This window comes from Macrobrachium nipponense, chromosome 29 (assembly GCF_015104395.2).
Source record: "Macrobrachium nipponense isolate FS-2020 chromosome 29, ASM1510439v2, whole genome shotgun sequence".
Lineage (NCBI taxonomy): Eukaryota > Metazoa > Arthropoda > Malacostraca > Decapoda > Palaemonidae > Macrobrachium > Macrobrachium nipponense.
The window spans coordinates 555316-581594 of record NC_061092.1 but is presented as its reverse complement, the minus strand read 5'-3'; the positions used below and the strand labels follow the sequence as shown (position 1 = coordinate 581594).

Here is a 26279-nt window from a genome sequence, read left to right as displayed (position 1 = left end):
CAGAATGGGCATTTGGTATCAGATTAGGGAAGAATATGGGCCTTTCTCTCCCCGTCTTCGGCTGAAGCAGGCCTTTTCAACGTTAGTTGATGGGTCGAGAAGACAAGGTTTGAACTCTGCCCGTGTGACTTGGGGCATTTCAGAACTGGATCATCTCCTCAAGGGACTCTTCCATGTATTGGAAGTATTCAATTTCTTCGATTGGTCCCTTGGGGTGATGTCCAAAAAGGCGCATGACGCAGAAGGACTCAACCCAGAAGTACTCCTTTGTATACTGTCGTGTATCGACAAGGCAGTACAAGATGGCTCTTTAGAAATCTCCTCTTTATTTGGAGCGGGACTTCTTAAGAAGAGGACACTCTTCAGTGCTTTTTTGACCAAAGCAGTCTCCCACTCTCAGAGAGCAGCACTTTTGTACTCTCCCTTATCGGACTTTTTGTTTCCTTCTCAGTTAGTGAAAGACATTTCCCTGTCATTAACTGAGAAGGCGACTCAAGACCTTCTTACTCAGTCATCAAGGAAGAAGAGACCTGCGGCTGCGGTTGAAAAGAAAGGACCGAGTACGTCTGTTCAGCCCTTTCGAGGAGGCCATCCCTCCAGAGCACCCTTAAGAAGGAAGGCTCCTGAGAGGAGAGGTAAGTCTGCCTTCCGTCCCTTTAAAAAGGGTAAATGATTCTACACTCCTCCAAACACCAGTAGGTGCCAGGCTCTTAGAATTTGCGGAGGCCTGGTCACGTATAGGCACGGACGCCTCTTCTCTGTCTATGATAAGGAAGGGATACCTTATACCTTTCCACGACAGTCCTCCCCTAACGTCAACTCCGTGGGAACTGTCAGCCAGATACAGGGACCCTGTACTGAGGGATACTCTTCGACTGATGGTGGATCAGATGTGGGACAAGAGAGCGATAGAACTAGTGGTGGATCAAAACTCCCCGGGGTTTTTACAATGCCTTTTTCTGGTTCCAAAGGCCTCGGGGGCTGGAGACCAGTACTAGACGTCAGCGCTCTGAAACAAATTTGTTCAGAAGGGAGAAGTTCTCCATGGAGGACTTCGGCCTCACTCCTTTCAGCTTTACGCCAAGGAGATTGGATGGTGTCTCTGGATCTCCAGGATGCCTATTTTCACATACCGATTCACCCTTTGTCTAAGAAGTACCTCCGTTCCATGGCGGAGGGAAGGATCTTTCAGTTCAGGGCCTTGTGTTTCGGCCTGTCCACAGCTCCTCAGGTCCTCACAAGCCTGATGAAGAATGTGGCGAGGTTTCTTCACCTAAAAGGGGTGAATATCTCTCTGTATCTGGATGACTGGCTCATCAGGGCCAGATCAGAGAAACAATGTTTGGAGGACCTTATTCTGACCATGAACTTGATCAAGTCGTTGGGATTACTCGTGAACCTCGAGAAGTCGCAGCTGACCCCCAGACAGAACTTAGTCTATCTGGGGATTCAGATGGATTCTCGGGGTTTTCGAGTATTTCCTTTGCAAGAGAGACTCGCGAGAGGCTTGGAGAAAGTCTCTCTCTTCTTAAGGAAAGAACGGACGTCGGCGAGGGAATGGTTAAGTCTTCTAGGAACCCTTTCCTCGCTCGAACAGTTCTTTCCTCTAGGAAGACTGCATATACGTCCACTTCAATTCTTCCTCAAGAGGTCTTGGAGTTGGAAGACAGGAAATCTATAGGACGCCTTTCCCATTCCAGTGGAGATGAAGCCTCACTTGGAATGGTGGTTGCCCCCATTGAAGGAGAACAAGGGAATCTCCCTGAAGGTTGGGGAGCAACTTTAGGCTCGAGAGAGGTGTCAGGCATCTGGGAAGCAGCACAGGTGTCCTGGCACATAAACTACAAGGAGCTCTTTGCCGTACATCTGGCTCTAAAGAGCCTAAAACCTTTGGTATCGAACAAAGTTGTTCAAGTGAATATAGGCAACACCACAGCATTGGCCTACATTCGGAAACAAGGAGGGACTCATTCCTTGTTCCTTTACGAACTGGCAAGAGGACTACTGCTTTGGACTTCCCAGAGAAATATCTCCCTGCTTACGAGATTTATTCAGGGAGAAAGGAACGTAAGGGCGGACAGGCTCCTTTCCAAAAGACTAGAGGTATTTTGTTTGGTGGTAGAAGATCCCAGAGCTCTGATGGTCGACGCCTTCCTACTAGACTGGTCTCACGTAGACGTCTACGCCTTTCCACCGTTCAAGATCCTGGGACTAGTTCTAAAGAAATTTGTGGCTTCAGAAGGAACAAGGATGACCCTGATAGCCCCCTTTTGGCCAGCACAAGACTGGTTCACAGAGGTGGTGGAGTGGATAGTAGATTTTCCCAGATCCCTCCCAAGAAGGATGGATCTTCTCAAACAACCACACTTCCAGAGGTATCATCAAAACCTCCCCGCTCTCGCTCTGACTGCCTTTCGACTTTGCGAGAGGGTTTTCTCGCAAAGTTGCAAGCGCGATTGCGAGAGCCCGCAGAGCTTCCACTAGACGAGTATATCACTCTAAGTGGGAAGTTTTTAGAAGGTGGTGCAAGTCTAAGAAGTTGTCCCCCTCCACTACCTCTGTGACGGAAATCGCTGATTTCTTACTATTCTTGAGGGAAGATTCGCATCTATCTGTACCCACAATAAAGGGTTACAGAAGTATGCTTTCTGCAGTCTTCAGGAATAGAAGACTAGATCTAACAGAGAATAAGGATCTCCACGATCTCATAAGATCCTTTGAAACTACGAAGTCTTCGGGGCCAGCTCCTCCTAGCTGGAACCTTGATGTAGTTTTAAAATTCCTATCATCTGAAAAGTTCGAACCTCCTCATCTGGCGTCTTTTCGAGACCTGACTAGAAAAGGTTTGTTCCTATTTAGCTTTAGCCACAGCAAAAAGGCAGAGTTAGTGAACTTGCCATGCTCTAGAGGATAAAGTAGGATTTAAGGGGGACTCAGCCATTTGCTCGTTTAAAGCTTTGTTTCTAGCTAAAAACAAGAATCCCTCGAATCCCTGGCCTAGGACCTTCGAGGTTAAAGGTTTATCGAGTCTCGTTGGGAGAGAGGCAGAAAGATCTCTCTGTCCTGTAAGAGTTCTGAAATTCTATCTTCATAGAAAACACCAGATGGGGGGCTCTACACAAGGTCTTTGGTGCGCGGTAAAAGACCCCACAAGACTGATGTCTAAGAATGCTCTAGCGTTCTTTGTGAGAAGCGTCATTACAGATGCGCATAAGATCTGTCCTGACGACGCTTTTCGACTTCTAAGAGTGAAAGCTCATGAAGTAAGAGCAGTAGCGACATCTCTCTCGTTTCATAAAAATATGTCGCCAAAGAACATCTTGGAAGCGACATTTTGGAGATGCAACTCAGTATTTGCATCTCACTACTTGAGAGATGTTCGTGTGACCTACGAGAATTGTTTTTCTATAGGTCCTTTCGTGTCAGCGGATAAGATCCTGGGTATAGGAGCTAACACCAATCCTTAAAATTTTACATACCGTCTATTAGATATGTTCTAGACTTTCTGCTGACAAAGTGCAGACGTTGCACTGGCGGCCAGTCACTATTGTTCAGTAAAGGAACTCTTGTGATATCTTATTAGATGAGTATCATTATTTTTGTTTTTAAATTATGTGTGTGTGGCGTAATGTGTTTTTTAGTTGAGGGGGTGGTTGTTGTGAAAGAGTTTGGGGATAACTCGGAACAATTTTTAATACTAACACGGTGGTTAGGATCAGGTGGTCGGATTGGTTGTGTGTGCTCCTTCATAAGGTGTATTGTCATATAAGTGGATCAGCACCCATTGACAAAGTCCTTTCAGGCTCTGCCGAGTAAGCGGATAAGACCCCATCGGCAGACCCACAAGAACTCTTGGCCATAGATCATATATCTCGCTAAGGTTTCTTGAGGTGATGCAGACTCCTGGACAGCAGCCACGAAGTCTACCACCTATCAGGTAGGAACCAAGGTTTATTTATACCTACAACATATGTTGTTTACCTGTCTATTCCATAAGTAGCTGTCTCTTACCCTCCACCAAAGGGTGCCAATCAGCTATGTATATATCTGACAGGTAAGTTGATTGTATGAAAATGATATTGTTATGATACAATAAAGTTTCATACATACTTACCTGGCAGATATATACGATTAATGGCCCACCCAGCCTCCCCGCAGGAGACAGGTGGAAGAGAGAAAATATGATAGAAAACGGGAATGGTTCCTAGTCCTGCCGCCCAGGGCAGGCCGGTAGATCACCTGACCTACCTGTAGCGAGTGGCACGAAATTTGAATTTCTGTCGGGACGACGGAGTCTTAGCTATGTATATATCTGCCAGGTAAGTATGTATGAAACTTTATTGTATCATAACAATATCATTTTTATACATGCAACTTACCCGGCAGATATATACTTAGCTATAGACTCCGTCGTCCCGACAGAATTCAAAACTCGCGGCACACGCTACAGGTAGGTCAGGTGATCTACCATTCCCGCCGCTGGGTGGCGGAATCCCGACCATTCCCGTTTTCTGAGCCAGATTTTCTCTGTCGCTGAGGCCGGCAACAACTGTTGTTTGGTCTCTCCTGATTGGAATTCTGCTCATTTGCCGAGAATTGGTTGGACTCATTTGGTGAAGTACTCTTGTTTATTCTCGGGATTGGCATACGCTTATTTTGGACTGGATTAGGACTTGGATTTGGTTTTTTCTATTAAGATGGCTGAAGTTAAAGTAACACCTAAGTTTAGGGTTTGTGCAAGGGAAGAATGCAGAACTAGGTTGTTTAAAGCAGAGGTAGATCCTCATACACTTTGTAGTAAATGTAGAGGTTCTGAATGTGCGTTTGATAGAACTTGTGCTGAATGTGAAGGGTTTACGGAGCAAGGATGGAAGGATTTAGCTTCTTATATTAAGAAAAGAGAGAAGGATAGAGCTAGGAAAGCGTCAGCTAGAAGCTCGAGTAGATCTTGTTCTTTTGAGCCTGAATTAGAAAACTAACAAGCTAGATGATGTTTCTCCCATAACCTCAGCCCCTTCTCCCTGTGTTGAATCTAAGGATTCATTTTCAGAAATGGAAAAAAAAAAAAAATGCGATCCTCGATCAGGGAGCTTCAGGAGCAGCTTAAAGCTATGGAAACACAAGGTAAGAGTGTCAGTGAATACAGTGACCCCAGTGCAGTGGAGGGGCGTCTGATCGGCTCCGCATTGCTCCTAGGCCTAGACCGCTTCCAAACTCCCAGGACCAGGGGAGGAGGAATGTCAAAAGCCGCAGGGAGGATGTGGAGCATCCCCAACGATCAGGCGTCCCTTCTTCGGCAGATCCTGAAGAGTAACGACCCAGGCTGCCTTGGATAGCCGTAGAAAAGGCATCCTGGAAGAGTGTTTTTTCTGCGTCGGACTCCTCCTCGTCCAGGCGTGGATGGAGCTCTGCTTCGAAGTCTCGTCCTCTGAAGAGATCGTGGGTAGCGCCAAAAGGAGACGCTTTTGATTCAAGCCCAGAGCGATTTCCAGAGGATTTTCCTTCTTCGACTAGTAAGAAGGCGAGAAGACCGTCTCCAGCGCCTCAAGATCCGACTAAGCTTTTTTTTTTTCCTCCTGCTTAATCTACAGGAGCAAATATCCTCCTTGGTAGGCGCTCTACATAAAGGATTCGTCTCGAAGAAAAGACTCCTCCCTTCCAGTGAAGAGATCGAAGTTTTCTTCTCCTGGTAGGAGAGAAGTTTCTCACTCTAGCAGGCGCTCGTCACCGGAGAGAGACTCTCGTTCTCCCTTTAAACGATCCTCTCCTATCTATAGGAAGAAAGTTCCCAGCGGTAGCCGCTCGCAGAGCAAAGCGATCAGCTACGTCTCTTAGGAGAAGAAAAAAAAGTCAGGAGTCGGACTCCTCTTCTGAGGATCAGGATAGGCGTCAAGAGCCTAAGAAGCAGGAGCTTTTTAGACACATAGAGTTGACAGAGCCTAGTAGGCGCCAAGAATATCACAGGCGTATAGAGCCTAACAGACGCCAGGAGTCTTGTGAGAGGCGTCAAGAGCCTACCAGGAGTCACGACAAGCGCCAGGAGTCAAGCAGGCGCCAGGAATCAAGCAGGCTTCAGGAGTCGAGCAGGCGTCAGGAGTCGGGTAGGCGCCAGGAGTCTAGCAGACGCCAGGAGTCGAGCAGGCGCCAGGAGTCGAGTAGGCGCCAGGCTCCTTGTACGAGCTTAGGTCAGAGTAAGACCCCTTCGCACTTTATGAGTTCTTCAGAGAGTAGGAGCCCTTCACCTGGTAGGAAACAGGTTCCTGAGAGAAGATCTCGTGCGTTTAAGAACTCTATTGCGCCTTGTAGTAGCAAGGATGTGTCACACGGACGACGTTCTTCTTCGTTTGACAGAAGTCCCTCGACAACTAAGAACCGCTCTTCTCCGAAAGGATCCCCTACAGCCGGAGACTTAGAAGAAGTCTCGGATGAAGAATTACCAGTGGATGTAGTAGTCTCTGATTATAAGAGATTGTCCTTGTTGTTGTTGCAGGAGTTCGGGGATAAGCTTCAACCAGCGGATCCGCCCTCTCCAGGATCTTTGCTATCAAGCACGAAGTCTCCAAAAAGCATCCTCATTTGTAAAAATGCGTCCAGCCCTTAGTATGAAAAAAAGCGTTCAAAGGATTTGGAGAATGGCTTAAGAATAAAAGAGAGGCGGGCAAGACTGTTTTTCATGCCCTCCTTCAAAAGTTGACGGGTAAACCTAGGAAGATGGTTACGAATACCCAGGAACCTATGGGGCTTAGGTACTGCCTTTGTTCATCGGCAACGGCAAGATTACGCTTCCTTAGTAGATTCTTCAAGGAGGCGCGCTCTACTATCAGCAAAAGCTACTTGGGGGATGTGTGAAACTGGGACCATCTACTAAAGGACTCTTTTTAGGACACTCGAAGTATTCAATTTTATGGACTGGGCTTTGGGAGCCCTTGCGAAGAGAGCCCAAGATCCCGAATTTTGTCACTATGGACGAATTATCGAGTGTATTATCGTGTCTGGACAGAGCGGTGATGGACGGTTCGGTGGAAGTGGCTGCTCTTTTGGGATCGGGAGTTTTGAAAAAAGAGAGCAGTGTAACGGGTCTTTCCTGTCCAAGTCAGTATCTCCTCTACAGAGGTCGGCCTTGCTATATTCGCCACTTTCGAACCACCTTTTCCCACAGGACACGGTGAGGATGTAGCAAAATCATTAGCTGGAAAAGCCACACAGGATTTTTACTGACACAGTCAGCAAAGAGGTTCAAGCCTGCTGTTCCTTTTCAAAAAGAAGGATAAAGCACCTCTTCAGCAGCCCTTTCGAGGAGCCTCTTCCTCCTCAAGAACCCCTTTTAGAGGTAGAAGACCGGATACCAGAGGAAGACCTTCCAGGAGACCCGCAGGGAAGGCAAAATGAAGAAGAAGTCCTCCAGACAGCGGTAGGCGCCAGACTGTCGAACTTTGCCAGAGTCTGGGCGAAGAGAGGGGCGGACAGCTGGACCCTCTCGATCCTCGAGAGAGGATACCTCATCCCCTTCAGGGAATATCCTCCCTTAACAAGAACTCCAAGGGAGTTAACAGCGAGATACAAGGATCCTGTCAAGAGTCAAGCTCTCCTGCAAGCAGTAAGAACTTATGTTGCAGAAAAGGGCAATAGAACCGGTTCAAGATCCTCCATTCACCAGGTTTCTACAACGTCTATTCCTGGTACCAAAAGCCTCGGGCGGGTGGAGGCCGTTGGGGTTTGGACGTAAGTGCGCTGAACGTCTTTGTGATAAAGAAGAAGTTCTCGATGGAGACCTCTTCCTCTGTACTTTCTGCTCTTCGTCCAGGGGACTGGATGGTATCCCTGACCCTTCAAGATGCATATTCCATGTCCAATTCTAACGGCATCAAGGAAGTACTAAGATTCATGTCCCAGGGAAGAGTTGTTTTCCTAATTCGAGCGCTTTGCTTCTGGCCTTTCGACGGCCCCGCCAGTCTCATGGGTATCCCCTAAGGAATGTGGCGCATTGGCTACATTTGAAGGAGCCAGAATCTCGATGTATTTGTAACGACTGGCTCATACGCGCAAATGTCGAAGCAACAGTGTCTGGAGGACCTTTCGGTAACAGTTAGGTGACGCAGTCATTGGGACTCCTAGTCAACCTCGAGAAGTCCCAGCTGGATCCCCAGCAGAACATAGTTTATCTGGGGATTTCGGATGGATTCTTGGGGTTTTCTAGCGTCTCCATCAACAGAGAGAAAATAGAGCGCTGCCTTACAAAGGTGTCAGTATTCTAGGGGAAGAGGGGGCATTTGTTCCGCGAGGGAGTGGGATGAGTTTGCTGGGAACCATTTCCTCGTTGGAGCAGTTCGTTTCCCTAGGGAGACTGCACCTAAGACCCCTTCAGTATTATCTGAAGGAGAACTGGGATCAAAGTTCCCAGGACCTCGAAGAGTCATTCAGGATAACGGACAAGGTCAAACAAGATCTTCGGTGGTGGTTAGACCCGAAGAAACTCGGTCAAGGGGGGGAATATCCTTGCACATAAAGAGCCCTCTCCGAGCGTTGTTGCAGACGCCTCTGACGTAGGGTGGGGAGGGCGCAACGTTGGATCGCAAGAAGTGTCGGGAACCTGGGAAGGAGCTCAGGTGTCCTGGCACATAAACAAAAAGGAACTGAAAGCCATTCACCTAGCTCTCTTGCACTTTCAAAAACAGATATTAGGATCGATCATTCAGGTCAATTGCGACAACACGACAGCCCTAGCATATATCAGGAAGCAAGGGGGAACTCATTCATTCTCCCTTTACGAGACAGCGAGGGAGTTGTTGCTTTGGGCGCAAGAGAAGCAGATCTCTCTTCTAACGAGATTTATTCAGGGAGAGAGAAATGTTCGAGCGGATCTGCTAAGACAGAAGAAACCAAGTGCTCCCCACCGAATGGACTCTCAACCCTCAAGTGTGCGATCAGTTATGGGGGTTATGGGGAAGGCCGAACGTGACTGTTCTTTTTTTTTTTTTTTTTTCGCAACCAACTGGAACAAGAGGTTGGAGAATTATTGCTCCCCTATCGCAGATCCAAGAGCAATAGCGATAGACGGCCTCCTCATGGATTGGAAGGGAATAGACGGGTACGCTTTTCCCCCCTTCAAACTGGTAGGGGAAGTGATAAGAAAGTTTGCCTCCTCAGAGGGAACGAAATTAAACTTTGATCGCCCCCTTTTGGCCAGCCCTAGATTGGGTGACAGAGTTTGCTGGAGTGGATAGTGGATCTTCCCAGATCGCTCCCACTAAGGAGCGATCTTCTCAAACAACCCCACTTCGACAGGTATCACAAAAACCTCCCCGCTCTAAGTCTGACTGCCTTCAGACTATCGAAGGACTCGTTAGAGCGAGGGGGTTTTCTCGCGAAGCTTCAAAAGCAATCGCAAGAGCCAGGAGACCATCCACATTACGGGTGTACCAGTCGAAGTGGGAAGTGTTTAGAAGATGGTGCAGGACGCATGAGCTATCCTCTTCCAGTACCTCTATAACCGACATTGCAAATTTTTTTTTCTTCTTTACCCTTAGAAGAAAGGGGAGGGCCCTAGCTGTATCTACGATCAAGGGGGTATAGAAGTATGCTGGCCTCAGTGTTTAAGGCATAGGGGTGGGGTCTGGATGTGTCGGACAATAAGGATCTACATGACTTATTAGGTCTTTCGAGACCTCAAAAAGTCAGAATAATAAAAATCCCAGTTGGAACTTGGATATAGTGCTTCATTATCTGATTGCTGAAAGATTCGTACCTTTCCAATAATTCTTCTTTTAGAGATTTGACAAGGAAGTCTCTATTCCTGTTCGCCTTAGCCACGGCAAAAAGGGTGAGTGAGCTTCAAGCGTTAGAGGGCAGAGTGGGTTTTAAGAAGGAGGCTGCAATTTGCTCTTTTAAGCCTCTCTTCTTAGCCAAGAACGAAAACCCATCAAAACCGTGGCCTAGAAGCTTTGAAGTGAAGGCACTCTCTTCTCTTACGGGGGAAGAACAGGAGTAGACCCCTTGTCCAGTAAGAGCGCTAAAATTTTATTTACAAAGAAAGTCTCTTTTGGGAGGTACGCAGGAAAGTCTTTGGTGTTCGGTCAAGGATCCTACAAGGCCAATATCAAAAAACGCCCTTACGTTTTTCAATTTTCAAAGACATTTTTATTAAAGCTTTTGGAAGGCGCCAATCTTAAAAAAATGTGGTGAAGAACAATTTAAACTCCTCAGGGTAAAAGCACACGAAGTGAGGGCCATAGCAACCTCAATGGCTTTTCATAAAAACGTGGTCCCTTCAAAATCTAATTGAATCCACGTATTGGAAGTGTAACTCAGTGTTCGCCTCTCATTATCTAAGGGATGTGAGAGTTACTTATGAGAAGTGCTTTTCACTGGGAGCGTATGTGTCCGCGGATTTAGTGCTGGGAGGAGGAGCTGAGGTTAATCCTAATTAGTTAGGTTATGTAATTTTAACATTATGGTGTTTGGTTTTTATGGTTGACTGAAAGAGGGTATAGGAATAACCCTTTTCAGTTCTTAGATTTAACATGGTTAAGAAGGTCAGGTGGTCGGGATTAACTTTTGGTCTCCTCGTTGTGCATTATGTAAAGCCTAAAGCTCTGTCATGTAAGAGGGCTAGCCCCCATTGATAAGATACAGGTCAGGCTCTGCCATGTAAGCGGGTAAGCCCATTGGTACGATCCATGCAGGTTCTGTCGCGTAAGCGGGCTAGCCCCCATTGACATGATCCAGAAGGGCTGTTCGGTCATAGGTGGTTTACCTCACTGAAGCTCTTGAGGCATGCAGACTAAATGACAGTAATCATGAAGTCTTCGGCCCAAACAGGTAAGAACCAAGGATTGATATCCTACAACAATTGTTGTTTCCCGTTATTAAAATTTTTTTTTTTTTTTATATATATAGCTATAGCTCTCTCGCCCTCCACCAAGGGTGTCAATCAGCTAAGTATATATCTGCCGGGTAAGTTGCATGTATAAAAATGATATTGTTAAGATACAATAAAGTTTTATACATACTTACCTGGCAGATATATACGATTAAGGGCCCACCCAGCCTCCCCTCAGGAGACAGGTGTAAGAGAAAATCTGGCTCAGAAAACGGGAATGGTCGGGATTCCGCCACCCAGCGGCGGGAATGGTAGATCACCTGACCTACCTGTAGCGTGTGCCGCGAGTTTTGAATTCTGTCGGGACGACGGAGTCTATAGCTAAGTATGTATCTGCCAGGTAAGTATGTATAAAACTTTATTGTATCTTAACAATATCATTTTTCCTAACTATACAAACCTGAGGATCTTTACTTATAGTCCCACCTCATGCCACCCCTCACTCTGTTCCTGGGCCTAAAGCAAAGTGTTATGTTCACCTCCAGTCGGGCGGGCCTCCCGACCATCGGACAAGCAGTTACTGCCGAACTACCTTGTTAGTAAATCTTACGATCGGTCCAGCTGGCGCTGAATAGTAATTCCTTTTGTAAAGGACCTCAGGTTTGTATAGTTAGGAAAATTACAATTTACGTACTTTCAAAATTTGTGATTTCATACATTCAACTTCCCTGTCAGATATATACTTAGCTATCGACTCCGTCGTCCCCGACAGAAATTCAAATTTCGCGGCACTCGCTACAGGTAGGTCAGGTGATCTACCGCCCTGCTCTGGGTGGCAGGACTAGGAACCATTCCCGTTTTCTATCAGGTTTTCTCTGTTGCCGGTGGTGTCAACATTGTTGTTACTACCTCCTGACTGGAATTCTTTTTTCAACGCTTTTGATCATCTTTAGACCGATTTTTGGTGACGAACTTGGATCGTTGTTTGGCATTCGCTATCGTGGAACTGTTTTTGGATTTGGCTTTGGATTTGTCTTGAATATGTCTGACTCTAGTGTTGGTTTCAGAGTGTGTGTGAATGAGGGCTGTAAGGTGAGGATTCCGAAGGCTTCGGTAGATCCTCACACTGCATGCCGTGGATGTAGAGTTTTGTTGAAGTGTTCTTTGTTAAGAGAACACATGTAATGAGTGTGAAAGATTGAGTGCTCAGGAATGGAAGATTCTAACTTCTTACTTGAAGAAGTTAGAGAAAGATAGAGAGAGGAAGGCGGCTTACAAAAGTCGTAGTAGATCTAGATCTCATGAACCCCTGTCTAGTTCTGTAGCTTCTTCTTCTCATATATTCTCCTTCTTTATCAGGCCGATCACAGGTTGCTTTAATCCCTTCTGGATTTTGGCTTCTGAAAATTTTGCAGAAAACTTTTCAAAAAGCTTCCCTTCAAAAAATGCTGGAAAAAATGGCAGCATTGGAAGGTAAGCAAAGTGAAGGTGATTTTTCGAGTGATATAAGTGTCCCCAGTGTAGTGGAGGGGGCGCCTGGTCGTCTCTACGACGCTCCCAGGCCTAGACCTCTTCCAAGCTCCCTGGCCCAGAGGAGAAGGAAAGTCGAAAGCCGTACGGAGGTTGTGGAGAATCCCCAACGATCAGGCGTCCCTTCGGCAGAATCTGTTACATCTCAGACTGCCAGGGATCGCTACAGAAAAGGCATCCTACAAGAGTGCTTTTCGTCATCAGGATCGCCTTCACCGAAAAGAGGATGGAAAGATAAGAAGCTTTCCCGTCCGCTGAAGAGAAACTGGAAAGAGCTAGAAAGGAGTTAACTCTCTGGGCAGTAAGGGAGTCTCTAGTGCCTTCCAGATCTCCCTCTCCTGCTTTGGATGAAGAAGAGTCCTCTACCAGGAAGATTTTAATAAATATGCAGGAACAACTAGCGTCATTGGTAGGAGTCCTTTCCAAGGAGCTTTCTCGCAGAAAGGACGATAAGCTTCCTGTAAAAAGATCTAGACACCGATCACCTGTCAGGCGCAACGAGCCTTCCAGGGGAGTTGTCGCACAGGCGGCCATCTCTGAGGGGAGCGAAGCACCAGGCTGGCGAGAAGTGGAAAAGGAAGAAACTCCTGCCAAGCGCCTGGCGCCAGCCAGAAGCTAGGCGCCAAGTAGGCGCCAGAGAACACCTGATAGTGAGGATGACTTTGAAGTACTCACAGAAAGAGAGGAGTCTTCCAGGCGCAAAGAGTCTGATTATTCTCAAGATCGTTCGAGGCCCAGAACGCCAACCAAGCGCCAGGCGCCAGCTAGAGTAGAGGAAGCGCCTGCTAGGAGCGAAGCGCCTGCCAGGCGCTATGCGCCTACTAGGCGCCAGGAGTATTCCGAGCGGGATGCGCCTGCTAGGCGCCAGGAGTATTCCGAGCGAGATGCGCCTGCTAAGCGCCAGGCGCATACTATACAAGAAGATCCTGACAAGCGCCAGGAGTCAATCAGGCGCCAGGCGCAAATTATCCAAGACTCTCCTAAGGATAGGTGTAGGGAGGAAATAGCCCTTAGTCCCTTGCCTGTTAAAAGTTCTTCTTCTACGGAAAGGAAGAAGTCAAAGGAGGAGACAGACGAAAGAAGGGAGCTTTCTCCTGATCCTCTCAACGTAGAGGACCTTTCGGAAGATGAGGTAACGAATGAATAAGGACTTTCAAACTATAAAGTTCTTTCTTCTCTCCTTCTAGAAGAGTATGGAGATTTGTTGACTCCAGCTGCTGCTCCTTCTCCGCGCTCTCTTTTTTCGACCACGAAATCACACAAGTCTTCGTCCTTCCTTAAAATGAAACCGGCCATATCCATGAAGAGGGCCCTACAGTCGCTAGATTCCTGGATCAAGACGAAAAAGGAACTAGGAAGGACAGTCTTTTGTATGCCTCCTGCCAAACTAACTGGTAGAAGAGGCATATGGTATGAGACGGGAGAGAATATGGGATTGTCTCTGCCCACTTCGGCCGAATCGGACTTCATGAGTCTCGTAGACTCCTCGAGGAGACACGCCTTGAACTCGGCCAGAGCAACATGGGGTCTTTCGGAGATGGACCAGCTCCTCAAGGGACTTTGCCACATCTTGGAAGTATTTAATTTTCTAGATTGGTCCCTTGGGGTTTTGGCTAAAAAGTCCCAGGAAACGGAAGATCTAAACCCCGAAGCTTTGCATAGTATCCTGACATGCATAGACAAAGCTGTTCAGGATGGGTCGGCAGAGGTCTCCTCCCTCTTTGGTGCGGGAATGCTAAAAAAGAGGGCGGTTTATAGTGCTTACCTCACTAAGGCCGTCTCTCCTTCGCAGAGGTCCGCCTTGTTGTTCGCTCCTTGTTGTTCGCTCCTCTCTCAGAGCATTTATTCCCTTCTCAGTTAGTGAAGGACATTGCACATTCACTAACTGAGAAGGCGACTCAAGATCTCCTCAGGCAGTCTTCAAGGAAGAATAGGCCTGTGGCCAATGAGGAAAAGAAAGGGGCTCGTCCAACGCAGCAGCAGCCCTTTGGAGGAGGCCCTCCAGCTAGATCGATTTCCAGAAGAAAGACCACAGAAAGAAGAGAAAGATCTTCCTTCCGACCCTTTAAGAAGGGGAAATGAGGGAACGATCCTCCAAACACCTGTAGGAGCCAGGTTGCAAGATTTTGCGGAAGCCTGGGCAAACATAGGAACCGACACTTGGTCCATGTCGATCATCAAGAAGGGATATTATATCCCATTCAAGGACAGCCCTCCCCTGACATCAACACCGAGGGAACTGTCCGTCAGATAACAAGGGGGACCTGGTACTGATGGATACTCTTCGTCAAATGGTAGAACAGATGTGGGACAAAAGAGCAATCGAGCTGGTACTGGATCACAACTCCCCGGGGTTTTACAATCGCTTGTTTCTAGTGACGAAAGCTTCGGGGGTGTGGAGACCAGTACTGGATGTAAGTGCGCTGAACAGATTTGTGGAAAAACAAAAGTTCAGCATGGAAACGTCTGCCTCAGTCCTTGCAGCCCTTCGCCAAGGAGATTGGATGGCGTCCCTAGATCTTCAAGACGCCTATTTCCCCATCCTGATTCATCATTCGTCGAGGAAGTACCTTCGTTTCATGATGTAGGGAAGGATCTATCAGTTCAGGGCCCTGTGTTTCGGCCTGTCCACAGCTCCTCAAGTCTTCACAGACATGATGAAGGATGTAGCAAGACATCTACATTTGATGGGAATAAACGTCTCCCTATACCTGGACGACTGGCTCATCAGGGCCAGGTCTCAAAAACAGTGTTTGGAGGACCTTTCAACGACTTTAGAACTGACAAAGTCATTAGGATTGATCGTAAACCTCGAGAAATCTCAGATGATCCCCAGCCAGAACATGGTTTATCTTGGGATTCGGATGGATTCTCGGGGTTTTCGAGTATTTCCATCTCAAGAGAGAATAACAAAAGGTTGCGCCACAGTATCCAGCTTTTTAGGGAAGGAGCGCAGTTCAGCGAGGGAATGGTTGAGCCTTCTGGGGACCCTTTCCTCGCTGGAACTGTTCTTTCCTCTAGGAAGACTGCATCTCCGTCCTCTACAGTTCTTCCTGAGAAGGAGTTGGAATTGTAAGACAGGACAGCTCTCTGATACTTTTCCAATCCCGACAGAAGTGAAAAATCACTTAAGGTGGTGGTTACCCCCTCTAGAACAGAACAGAGGTGTGTCCCTGGAAGTGCAGAACCCGAACCTGATATTATTTTCTGACTCGTCGGAGACAGGTTGGGGTGCAACCTTAGGATCCAGGGAAGTGTCAGGCACCTGGTCAGAAGAGCAGGTGTCATGGCACATAAATTGTAAGGAGCTCTTAGCAATTCATCTGGCGTTAAAGAGCTTCGAACACATAGTCAGAGACGGGGTAGTGCAGATAAACTCCGACAATACCACCGCTCTGGCTTATGTGAGGAAACAAGGAGGAACTCACTCTCTCGCTCTATACGAACTGGCAAGAGATCTTTTGATTTGGGCAAATCAAAGGAATGTAACTCTGCTAACAAGGTGTGTCCAAGGGGAGAGGAACGTGAGAGCAGACAGGCTCAGCAGGAGGTTCCAGGTCCTTCCCACAGAATGGACCCTCCACTCAGAAGTGTGTCAGTCTTTGGTCTCTTTGGGGGAAGCCTCAAATAGACCTGTTCGCCACGTTCCTCTCCAAGAGGATAGACACATTTTGCGCTCTGGTAGACGATCCCAGAGCTTATGCAGTAGACGCCTTGCTCCTGAACTGGTCAGGACTGGATGTGTACGCTTTTCCCCCATTCAAGATCCTGGGGGAAGTGGTCAGAAAGTTCGTGGCCTCGAAGGGGACAAGGATGACTCTGATAGCCCCATATTGGCCATCCCAAAATTGGTTCACAGAGGTAATGGAGTGGACGGTGGACTTCCCCAGATCTCTTCCAAACAGGACAGATCTGCTCAAACAACCCCATTCGAGAGGTACCATCAAAACCTACCTGCTCTTGCTCTGACTGCCTTTCGACTATCGAAAGACTTGTCAGAGCGAGAGGGTTTTCTCGCAAGGCGGCAAGCGCAATTGCCAGAGCCCGCAGATCATCCACTATGCGAGTATACCAATTGAAGTGGGAGGTGTTCAGAAGTTGGTGTAGGTCGAAGAAGCTGTCCTCCTCCAATACCTCTGTGACCAAAATTGCAGATTTCCTTCTTTTCCTGAAGGAGAAATCGCATCTTTCTGTACCAACTATTAAGGGATACAGGAGTATGCTCTCAGCTGTATTCAGGAACAGAGGATTAGATTTGGCTAATAATAAAGATTTACATGATCTCATTCGTTCCTTCAAAACATCCAAATCAAAAGAACCCAGAGTTCCGAGCTGGAATCTGGACGTGGTCCTAAAGTTTCTATCTTCTGAAAGGTTCAAACCACCTCGCACGGCTTCCTTTTGAGATATTACAAGGAAGTGTCTGTTTCTGCTATCTCTCGCTACGGCGAAAAGAGCCAGCGAGCTGCACGCCCTTGAGTCACGAGTGGGCTTCAAGGGAGACTCTGCGATTTGTTGGTTCCAGACTCTCTTTCTTGCTAAAAATGAGAATCCCTCGAAACCCTGGCCCAGGAGCTTCGAGGTAAAAGGCCTGGCTAGTCTTTTAGGCAGAGAGGCAGAGAGGTCTCTTTGCCCGGTCAGAGCGCTTAAATTCTATCTGGACAGAAAGAAGCAGTTGGGGGGTTCGCAACACGGTCTATGGTGCTCGGTAAAGGACCCCAAAAGACCGATGTCGAAGAATGCCTTAGCCTTCTTTGTAAGAAGCGTTATTACCGAGGCGCATAAGAACTGCCCAGATGACTCTTTTAAACTGTTAAGAGTAAGAGCTCATGAAGTAAGGGCAATCGCGACGTCTATTGCATTCCAAAGAAATATGTCTCTCAAGAATATTTTGGATGCAACTTATTGGAGGTGCAACTCGGGGTTTGCATCTCATTACTTGAAGGATGTGCGCATAACGTATGAGAAATGTTTTTCTCTAGGTCCGTTTGTGTCAGCGCAGACGGTTCTGGGTACTGGAGCAAGCGCCGATCCTTAAATTTTGTGTACGCAACCCTCTTGTCGGATACGTTCTTGGCTTCCTGCTGGAAGAAGTGTCAGATGTAGCACAGGCGGCCGTCGCTTCACTTCAGTAAGGGATCGAGTGGTATCTGACTTTTAGAGGGTACAACAATATTTTTTTTTTGTACTTTAGTGTGTGCGTTTATCGAGTTTTTGGTTGTTTGCTAAGAGTTTGGGGATAGCTCTTGGCAATCTTAGAACTAACACGGGTGTTAGGATCGGGTGATCGGGATCGGTTGTGTGCTCCTTAAAGAAGGCGTGTTGTCATATAAGCGGATTAGCACCCATTGACAAATGCCAGTCAGGCTCTGCCGAGTAAGTGGATAAGACCCCATCGACAGACCCACAAGAACTATTGGCCGCAGATCACTATCTCGCTAAGGCTCTTGAGGTGAAGCAGACTCCCAGGCAGTAGCCACGAAGTCTTCCACCTAATCAGGTAGGAACCAAGGTCTATAAATACCTACAACATATGTTGTTTAGCTGTCTCTTGCCCTCCACCAAAGGGTGTCAATCAGCTAAGTATATATCTGACAGGGAAGTTGAATGTATGAAAATGATATTGTTATGATACAATAAAGTTTGTTCATGAAACTTACTTGTCAGATATATATATAGCTGTATTCTCCGAAGTCCGACAAAATTTCAAAATTCGCGGCACACGCAGTGGGCGGCCAGGTGGTAGTACCCATTCCCGCCGCTGGGAGGCGGATATCAGGAACCATTCCCATTTTCTATTCATATATTTTCTGTCGCCGGTGCAGTACCTCCGCCTAGGATTTTGAAACTTCATTAGCCGCTTAAGTATCCTAATTATTCTTTCAATAATTGACTTGGATTTATGGCTAGGCATACGCTTTCATAAATTAATTTAAATTTTTTCATTGCATTTGATGTCTGAAGCTAGTTAGCCTAGTTTCAGACCTTGTAGTCTGCATGGGGTAAGGTGAGGCTACCGGAACTTTCGGTAGACACTCGCTTAGTATACATGACGTTTACATGTTTTCTTTGTTAAAAGATCAATGTAATTAGTGTAATGTGTGACTGATTACGGAAGAAATATGATTCGTGTTCGCATTTTAGAGTGTGTTAGAATCAGGAGGTTTTCCTCCACAGTAAACAGAAGTTAGAATAATGAACCTACGAACCTCCTGTAGACTTTATTTTGCCTAACCCTGTTGTATGGCTTACGGGCCTAGAAGAAGTGTCTGCGGGGAGGATTACATCAAGTAATCTTAGAATCTAAAGTGCTCGTTCTCCAATCAGTGTTGTGAAGTGTAGTGCCCCTTGTGTTGTGGAGGGGGCGTCAGATCGGCCCCATAATGCCTCTAGGCCTGGACCTCTGTCAGACTCCCAGGACCAGGGAGAGGGCATGTCGAAAGCCGAAGGAGGGTTACGGGGAACCCACATCGATCTGGCGTCCCTTCGGTAGGACCTGTTGACGCTTCCCAGGCTGCCGAAGATCGTGCACGTGCACGAATCATGAAGGATTGCTTCTCGTCCTCCGAGGAGTCCTCCCTGCACAGGGGTTGGAGCTCTCGGAAGGACTCGCGCCCTCTACAAGAAGCTTTAGAGAAGAGGACGCTTCACGTCCTCTCTCTCGTCAGGAGGGAGCGTCAGATCGGCCCCATAATGCCTCTAGGCCTGGATCTCTGTCGGACTCCCAGGACAGGGAGAGAGCATGTCGAAAGCCGATGGAGGATTACGGGGACTACACACTGATCTGGCGTCCCTTCGGCAGTATTTTATATCGATAAGTGTGACAAAGGGCGGCTGTTGTCTTGGTCAAGAAATAGAAAAAGTCCATAAGGAAATATCCTCACGAGGATACCTTTCTAAACATGCTACGCTCTATCAAGAGGAAGGAACGTCGTTACTCTTGTAGCAAGGATTGTTTTCCTGCTCTCCAAGACGCTCCCCTCCCTCCTCTCCTCATGGCGCTCCGTATACGTTGCGTAACGTTCGCTTTACTATGGAACAGGATATTGTTCAAGCTGATGAGCTTGACGTCCGGCAAGCTGCTTTGCATAGTCAAACAGCTCGCCAAGACGCCTCTTACTCGTCCCTAAGGGACGCTCTGTCAGCGGCCAGAGATGTCTCTGGTTCGGCAACAACGCTGGACAGACTATCCTAGTTTTCGACAGGAGAAGGGCAAAGAATTCCCCATACCCAAGAACACACAGGCGTCCTTTTAAATACCCTTCTGCAAGTGTAGATGAGCTTGATAAGACGTAAGATGTCGCACAGGTGGCCGTCGTTTTTGTCAAGAGTGGCGAACGTCCTTAAGACTCGTCCTGATGACGATCACCTTATTTCTGCTTAGGACGCTCGCTCTTCATGAGCGGCGTTCCCCTCGCTAGGGAGTCTCTCAAGTTACTTGTGTTGACGCTTTGGGCGACAAGATCCTCTCTGAGATGCCGTTCAGAACACTTAGTGTTCTATGCACCGACATGATCGGCAAGACTCGTGCGAGGATGTCCCTTGAAAACGCTCAACGTCCCACGCATTGAGACGTGAGGAAGCTTTTCGATGTTCGACGTCCTACACGTAGAGACATTCACCAGGACGCTTTGGACACTCGACGTCATAACATTGAGACGTTGGCAAGGACGCTCGCCAGGACGCTTTTTGGAAGACGCTTTATGTCTTACACATCTGGACGCTCGCCAGGACGCTAGCGAGGACGCTTTTGAAGACGCTCGGCAGAACACTTGCCAGGACGTTCAGCAGAGCGATAGGCGTCCTACACATCAAGAGGATGTTCTTCAGGACGCTCCACAGGACGTTTCTTTATAGGAAATTTTAAAAAGATTCGGAGTTAGCGATGAGGCATACCCGAATTTCTTCTTCGAACTCTCCTGCCCCTTCATCGATTTCTGCGGGAATCGGGAGGACTATATACTCGAATTCCTGGCTTGCTTTCTGTCACGTAAGTGGGTTTCCCCCTTTAGCAAGATTCTAATTGTTTTGTCAAGTAAGGAGGTTTTCCCCATTGACAAGATACTAAACGTTTTGTCAAGTAAGTCAGGGACCCCTCATAAATGGGTTAGTTCTCATTGACAAAGATCTTAATAACATTTTATCGCGTAAGTGGATAAGCTCTTATTAACAAGGTTCGGAAGAGCTCTCATTCATATCAGAGGCTAATCCGGGAAGGGAAAAAGACTTGTAGATTACGTCCATGAAGTCTTATGTCCAATATCATAAGAAGCTTGAATGGTCTTTTTCGATCCTCGGTTCTCACTTGAGGATCTCTATTCGAATAATTTTAATCTGTTCTCTTGGCAAAGAGTCTCTTGGGAAGGAGAAAGAAGACAGTCGATTTCCATTCTCTCTCTCTTCCTCGTCGAGGAAAGAATGTAGTAGAGAATTTGATGCTCAAATTAGTACAATATTTACGTAGTTTATCTCTGCGTCATTTTACTAACGTATGGGTTAAGTCATATACGCATATCGTATTTACCTCTACGGATAGCAACCGAAAGGACTGTTGTTCTAAGTGAATTAATCAATATTCCCTTCAACCTTCCAAAAGTTTCCGGGGTAAGAACAGCGCTTAAGGTATTGTTACGACAACAACAACATAGCTTCTGCATTTAGCAAATTCTGTTTCGTTTATATATGCCTGCTTGAGGGTTTCCTTTTGCTCAATAATATCATACCTATTCCCTCGTAAATGGAGTAGCTGGCAACTCAGGCAGAATGGTGCGAGACGATGAATGAAGGGTGCTGTTACTGTGATTAACGCAGTACCGGCTAGCTCTCTGACATGCGCGGTCGGTTACGTCTTTCTCTCCTGCGGGAATGGCTGACTAGCCGTATCTCTGCCCCACAATCATGGATTTTAGCCTCGGGTTGAGGGGATTTCTAGTAATCATGACTGAACATGCCTTCCGTTTACTTAGAAAGTTTCAACAGAGATATCTCTTAGACCTGTTCAGTGCAGTTTACCGCACTGTAATAGAGTTCTATACGAGTCTACCGCGGCATATCACTATAATGCTCTCCTGTTTATGCAGCGCAGCCTTATTAGGGAAGGAAGCATGCTTTGTGAGGGAATGGATGAGTCTGCTGGGGACCATTTCCTTTCTGGAGAAGCTTGTTTCCCTGAATAGACTGCAATTCAGACCTCTACAGTTTTTCCTACGGAGAACTGAAATAACATCAAAGCTCTAGAAATAATTCTAAACATCTCTCAATGCGTTGATGATCACCTTAGGTGATAGCGAGAGGGTGCCAGGCATCTAGACAGAGGTACAGATGTCCTGGCACATAGTCTAAAAGAATTGGAAGCAATTTGGTTGGCTCTCCAGTTCCTAAAAGAGTGAGTTTTGGCTGAGTGGTCAAAATCATCTTAGATAATGCCACAGCTCTCTCATGTCTCAAGAAGAGAGAGATGGTTATGGGCATAAGCATAGAACGTAACGATCCTCAAGAGGTTCGTTACATGAGTACACGTCCGTGCGGATCTTCTCGATCGACAGCAGCAACTTCCAAACTGAGTAATCCTCGTTTAGAAGTGTGTCGAGAATTGTAGAGACTCTGGGGTCGTCCTTTCATAGATTCTTCGCAATAGTGAAGACAAAGAAGCTTCTTCTACTTTGCTCCCTTATTCTCGATCCGAGAGCAATCGCAATAGATGCCATCCTATAGTATGGAATGGGGATAGTTGGTTAGTCTCTTTACCCCTATTCAAAGCTTAGGAAATATAATTTAATTGCTGGCGTCAGAGGGAGCGAGAAAGACGCTGATCTCTCCAGGTTGGTCTTCGAGAGGCTGGATTCACAGAGGCCACGTCCTTCAGAGAGCACTTTCCAAGGACCCTTCCCGAGAGAATCGTCTACTCTAACAACCTCACTTCGAGAGGTACCTAAAACCTCTACGCTCTGAGTCTGAATGCGTTCAGATTGTAGAGAAGCGAGAGGATCTTCAAGATTAATGGCAAGTCTCTTTTCCAAGACATAGCAGTGCTGCCTATTTTGCAGTGTAACAATTGGACTGGACAGTTTCTGGGGATAGTGTAGAAGAAAGACTGTTCCTCCACCTTGAACTCTGTGAATTTCTTTACTGTCTTCCCTTTCCGTCTGAAGTATGGGATAAGCTATTCCACCCTCCAAAGCAGATCCTAGTATTGTAGAATACGGAAATATGTTGTTGATGGCCTCTAGGCTCAGAGATTCGGATCTGTCAAACAACAAAGCCCTTCACGATCTTTGAGGTCTGTGGAAATCTTGAAATTGTCTAGTTTGAAGCTTTTGGCATGGAACTTAGACGTAGTCTGAAGTTCCGGATGTCAAAGCATTTCGAACTTCTCCTTTCTGTAAACTTATACACGTGTCCAGAAAGGCTATTTTTCTAACCACTCTAGCAAAGAGGGTTAGTGAGGTTTTGGCTTTAGAGAACATAATGCGGTGGCCCTCTAAGGCTTCCGTTCTTGCTAAGTACGAATACCCATCTAACCCTTGGCCCAGAGGGCTGGAGATCAAGGGGATGGCGCAAATTATGAGGCAAGAGCCACAGAGAGTCCTGTGCCATGTCGGGGCTCTCAAGTTTTATCTTGATAAAACTAAAGGAAGTCGAGGTCATTCGGACAATCTGCGGTGTTCCGTAAAAAGACCAGACTTGCCCATGACCAAGAACGCCCTGGCATTATAGTTAAGGAGTTCTTTTAAAGAGTCTCATTCATTATGTTTGCATAAAGATTTGAGATTTTTAAAATTGAATGCTCAAGAGGTGAGGGCGCGGCCTCGGAAGCATTTCAACAGAGCATGACACTCAGTAACATCCTGAGTGCCACGCTTTAGCGAAGCAACTCTCTGTTCGCTTCACACTCCCGGCGGGATGTGAAGACGACATATGAGATCTGCAAGTCGCTAGGACCATACATATCCGTAGATATATTATTGGGGGCAGGAAGCAGCACAAATCCTATCCTATAGAAAAGGGATAGGTGTGCTTTTAACTTTGAAGGGTCGGTCGCTTGAGGCGCGTTTCCTTTCTTTAGCCTAGAAGTTATGGAACTAACTTTGATAGGTTAGGTCAGGTGGTGGTTTTAGCTTCGTTGCCCTCAGAAGTATGGTCATATGGTCTAGTCACATTGTGGTCACGCCCCCGTTGACAGATCATCTGGAGCGCACCAGCATTACAGGTCTCTACCTCGCTGGCAACTCTAGTAAAGCAGAAGCTGACTTTGGTGACAGTAATCACGAAGTCAGCTATGCTAAAAGGTAGGGAACCAAGATGTCTATCATCTACATAGATTTGTTTCCTAAAATCCTATTCTGTCTCTTCTCTTCCCACCCTCCAAAGGTGGGATTCAGCTATATATATATCTGACAGGTAAATTTCATGAACAAAATGTTATTGTTATAATACAATTAAGTTTGTTCATACTTACCTGGCAGATATATATAATTAAGTGCCCACCCACCTCCCCTCAGGAGACAGTGGCACTATAAAATATGAATAGAAAATGGGAATGGTTCCTGATATCCGCCTCCCAGCGGCGGGAATGGGTACTACCACCTGGCCGCCCACTGTGTGTGCCGCGAATTTTGAAATTCTGTCGGACTTCAGAGAATACAGCTATATATATATATCTGCCATGTAAGTATGAACAAACTTAATTGTATTATAACAATAACATTTTCATACATACTTACCTGGCAGATATATACGATTGATGGCCCACCCAGCCTCCCCGCAGGAGACAGGTGGAAGAGAAAATCTGATAGAAAACGGGAATGGTTCCTAGTCCTGCCACCCAGAGCAGGGCGGTAGATCACCTGACCTACCTGTAGCGAGTGCCGCGAAATTTGAATTTCTGTCGGGGACGACGGAGTCGATAGCTAAGTATATATCTGCCAGGTAAGTATGTATGAAACTTTATTGTATCATAACAATATCATTTTTAATATTTATATGCCATGTTTTCTTTTCTTTATCCCAGGTTTTATAGGTGTGTGTCTCGTCTCACTACAGGATAGGAATGAATCAAAACTTTATTTTATTATTGACCCCACATATACCTTTGTCTTCTAACACACTTTTGCAAAGTTACATCTCATACCAAATAGCTTGTAACACCCATCTGACCCCTCCTTACATTAATTCACTGAAAATCAGTGACATTAATCCCCAAATTTCCTGATTCATTAACTTTCTTTCCTTCCGTGTTTAAGCTTAGGAATTCTCCTGCTTTAGTGTTTCTTGACTCCTATAGCTCTCATTCATTTAAGAAACTAGAAGATATATTACTTATTTCAGGAACAAGCTATTGTTGGTGAAAACTTGTACTGTATGTGGATTGTTTTGCATGGGTGGTTTTATTTTGCCCCTTTAACTTTTTATTTCTTTTTCAGGACTTCTGGAAATGCTCGACATATCTATATCACCTATGAAGAAAGAACTTGTTTTCATTTGTTTTTCGTGTCGTAATGTGTTTAGTAATTACACAGAGGCCAAAAAGGAAGCTTTGAAGCTCCTTACAGAACCTGTTAAAAAGAATGAACAGTTGCCATTTGTACCATTCCTCAAGAGAAAGTTGTTAAGTAAAAACTCTGAAATACCAGCTAAAGTTCAAAAGTTTGAAGCTTGTTTGGAAAATAAATCTGAGGGATTTAGAGAGAAAGAGATCTCAGAACCAGCAAAAGGTGATGACATAGATAATTCCAAAGGGAATAATGATCATTTGACTCAGCCAGGTGTATCTCGCCCTTCGTCTGTGAGTAGTATACTTGTTTGTGTTGTATGTTATGATTAGCTTTTGTCAGTTTAAATTACTATTTTATGGTGATATTGCCTAGATCATTAGTGTATTTTATGTCTCCGATTTCATTAGAAATATAGCTCTTATAATTTGACTCGATATGGTAACTAAGATCTTGGACACAAGTGGGTGGCTACTGTACAGTTATAGTTTTTTCTGTTATTTACGTACTATAAATGAAAAAAAATGGTTTTGACAAAATAAAACATATTTTTATGTATGCAATTTACCAAGTAGTTACATAGCTATAGTTTCTAAAACCGTCGGCAGCTAGAATTTTTAAAATTCGCGGAAGTGAGGAACCAACACCGTCTGAAAATCAGTTCTTTCTGCCGGCTGGTACTGTCAACACAGTTTCAGTAGCAGCGGAATTTTTGGAATTTTTTGCCGTCGCTCTTTGTTGGAGTTATTTGGTGAAGTACTCTGAATATTGGAAGTTTTGTTTTCGGTGATAGCTATTCAGGAATTGATAATAGTTTTAAATATTTTTGCACCGAAATTCACTAGTTTTGAATTGGTCTACATAATGTCAGACACTAGTTCATCTGGGATTAGGTATTGTAGTAAAGGCTGCAATACTAGGATCGCTAAAGTGGGTAATGATCCACATTCAATTTTCACAGGTTGTAGGGGACAGACTTGTACACCAGATGAAACTTGTGGGGAGTGAATTAATTGGGATAAAAGAAATTGGAAGATCTTGACTAGTTACACGAACAAGTTAGAGAGAGATAAAAAGAGAAAAGCGTCTGCTAGAGCTAAAGCAAAAATCTTAATTAATCAGGAATTGTCTAATGATAATTTGTCTCTTTTTGAACCTTCCCCTCCACCTGTCATTCCCAGTCCTAATCTTGGCTCTCTCACACCCGTACCCGATGCTGTGGCCAATTTAGAGGCAAGAGTCGATCAGAAATTTTCGATCATGCTCCAAGCGAATAGAGAAATTAGGAGCGTCCGTAAAAACTCTAATGGACAAGGTAAGTGGTGAAGTGAGTGCAAGTGTAAGTGTTGTGGAGGAGTTGGCTGTTCGTCCCACTGATTCTCCTAGGCAAAGGTCCTTGTCAAACTCCCCAGAACCTGGGAGGAGGCATACTGGTAGCC

General features: G+C 46.0%; 1 protein-coding gene across 1 annotated transcript in view; it reads left to right on the top strand.

The window, feature by feature from the left end:
• Nucleotides 1-26279, top strand: part of LOC135206032 (uncharacterized) — a 257788-nt gene that overhangs the window by 28186 nt on the left and 203323 nt on the right. The window contains exon 2 of the mRNA XM_064237203.1: nt 24772-25133. Coding sequence (XP_064093273.1) covers nt 24772-25133 — 362 coding nt within the window. The remainder of the gene's footprint in view (nt 1-24771; nt 25134-26279) is intronic.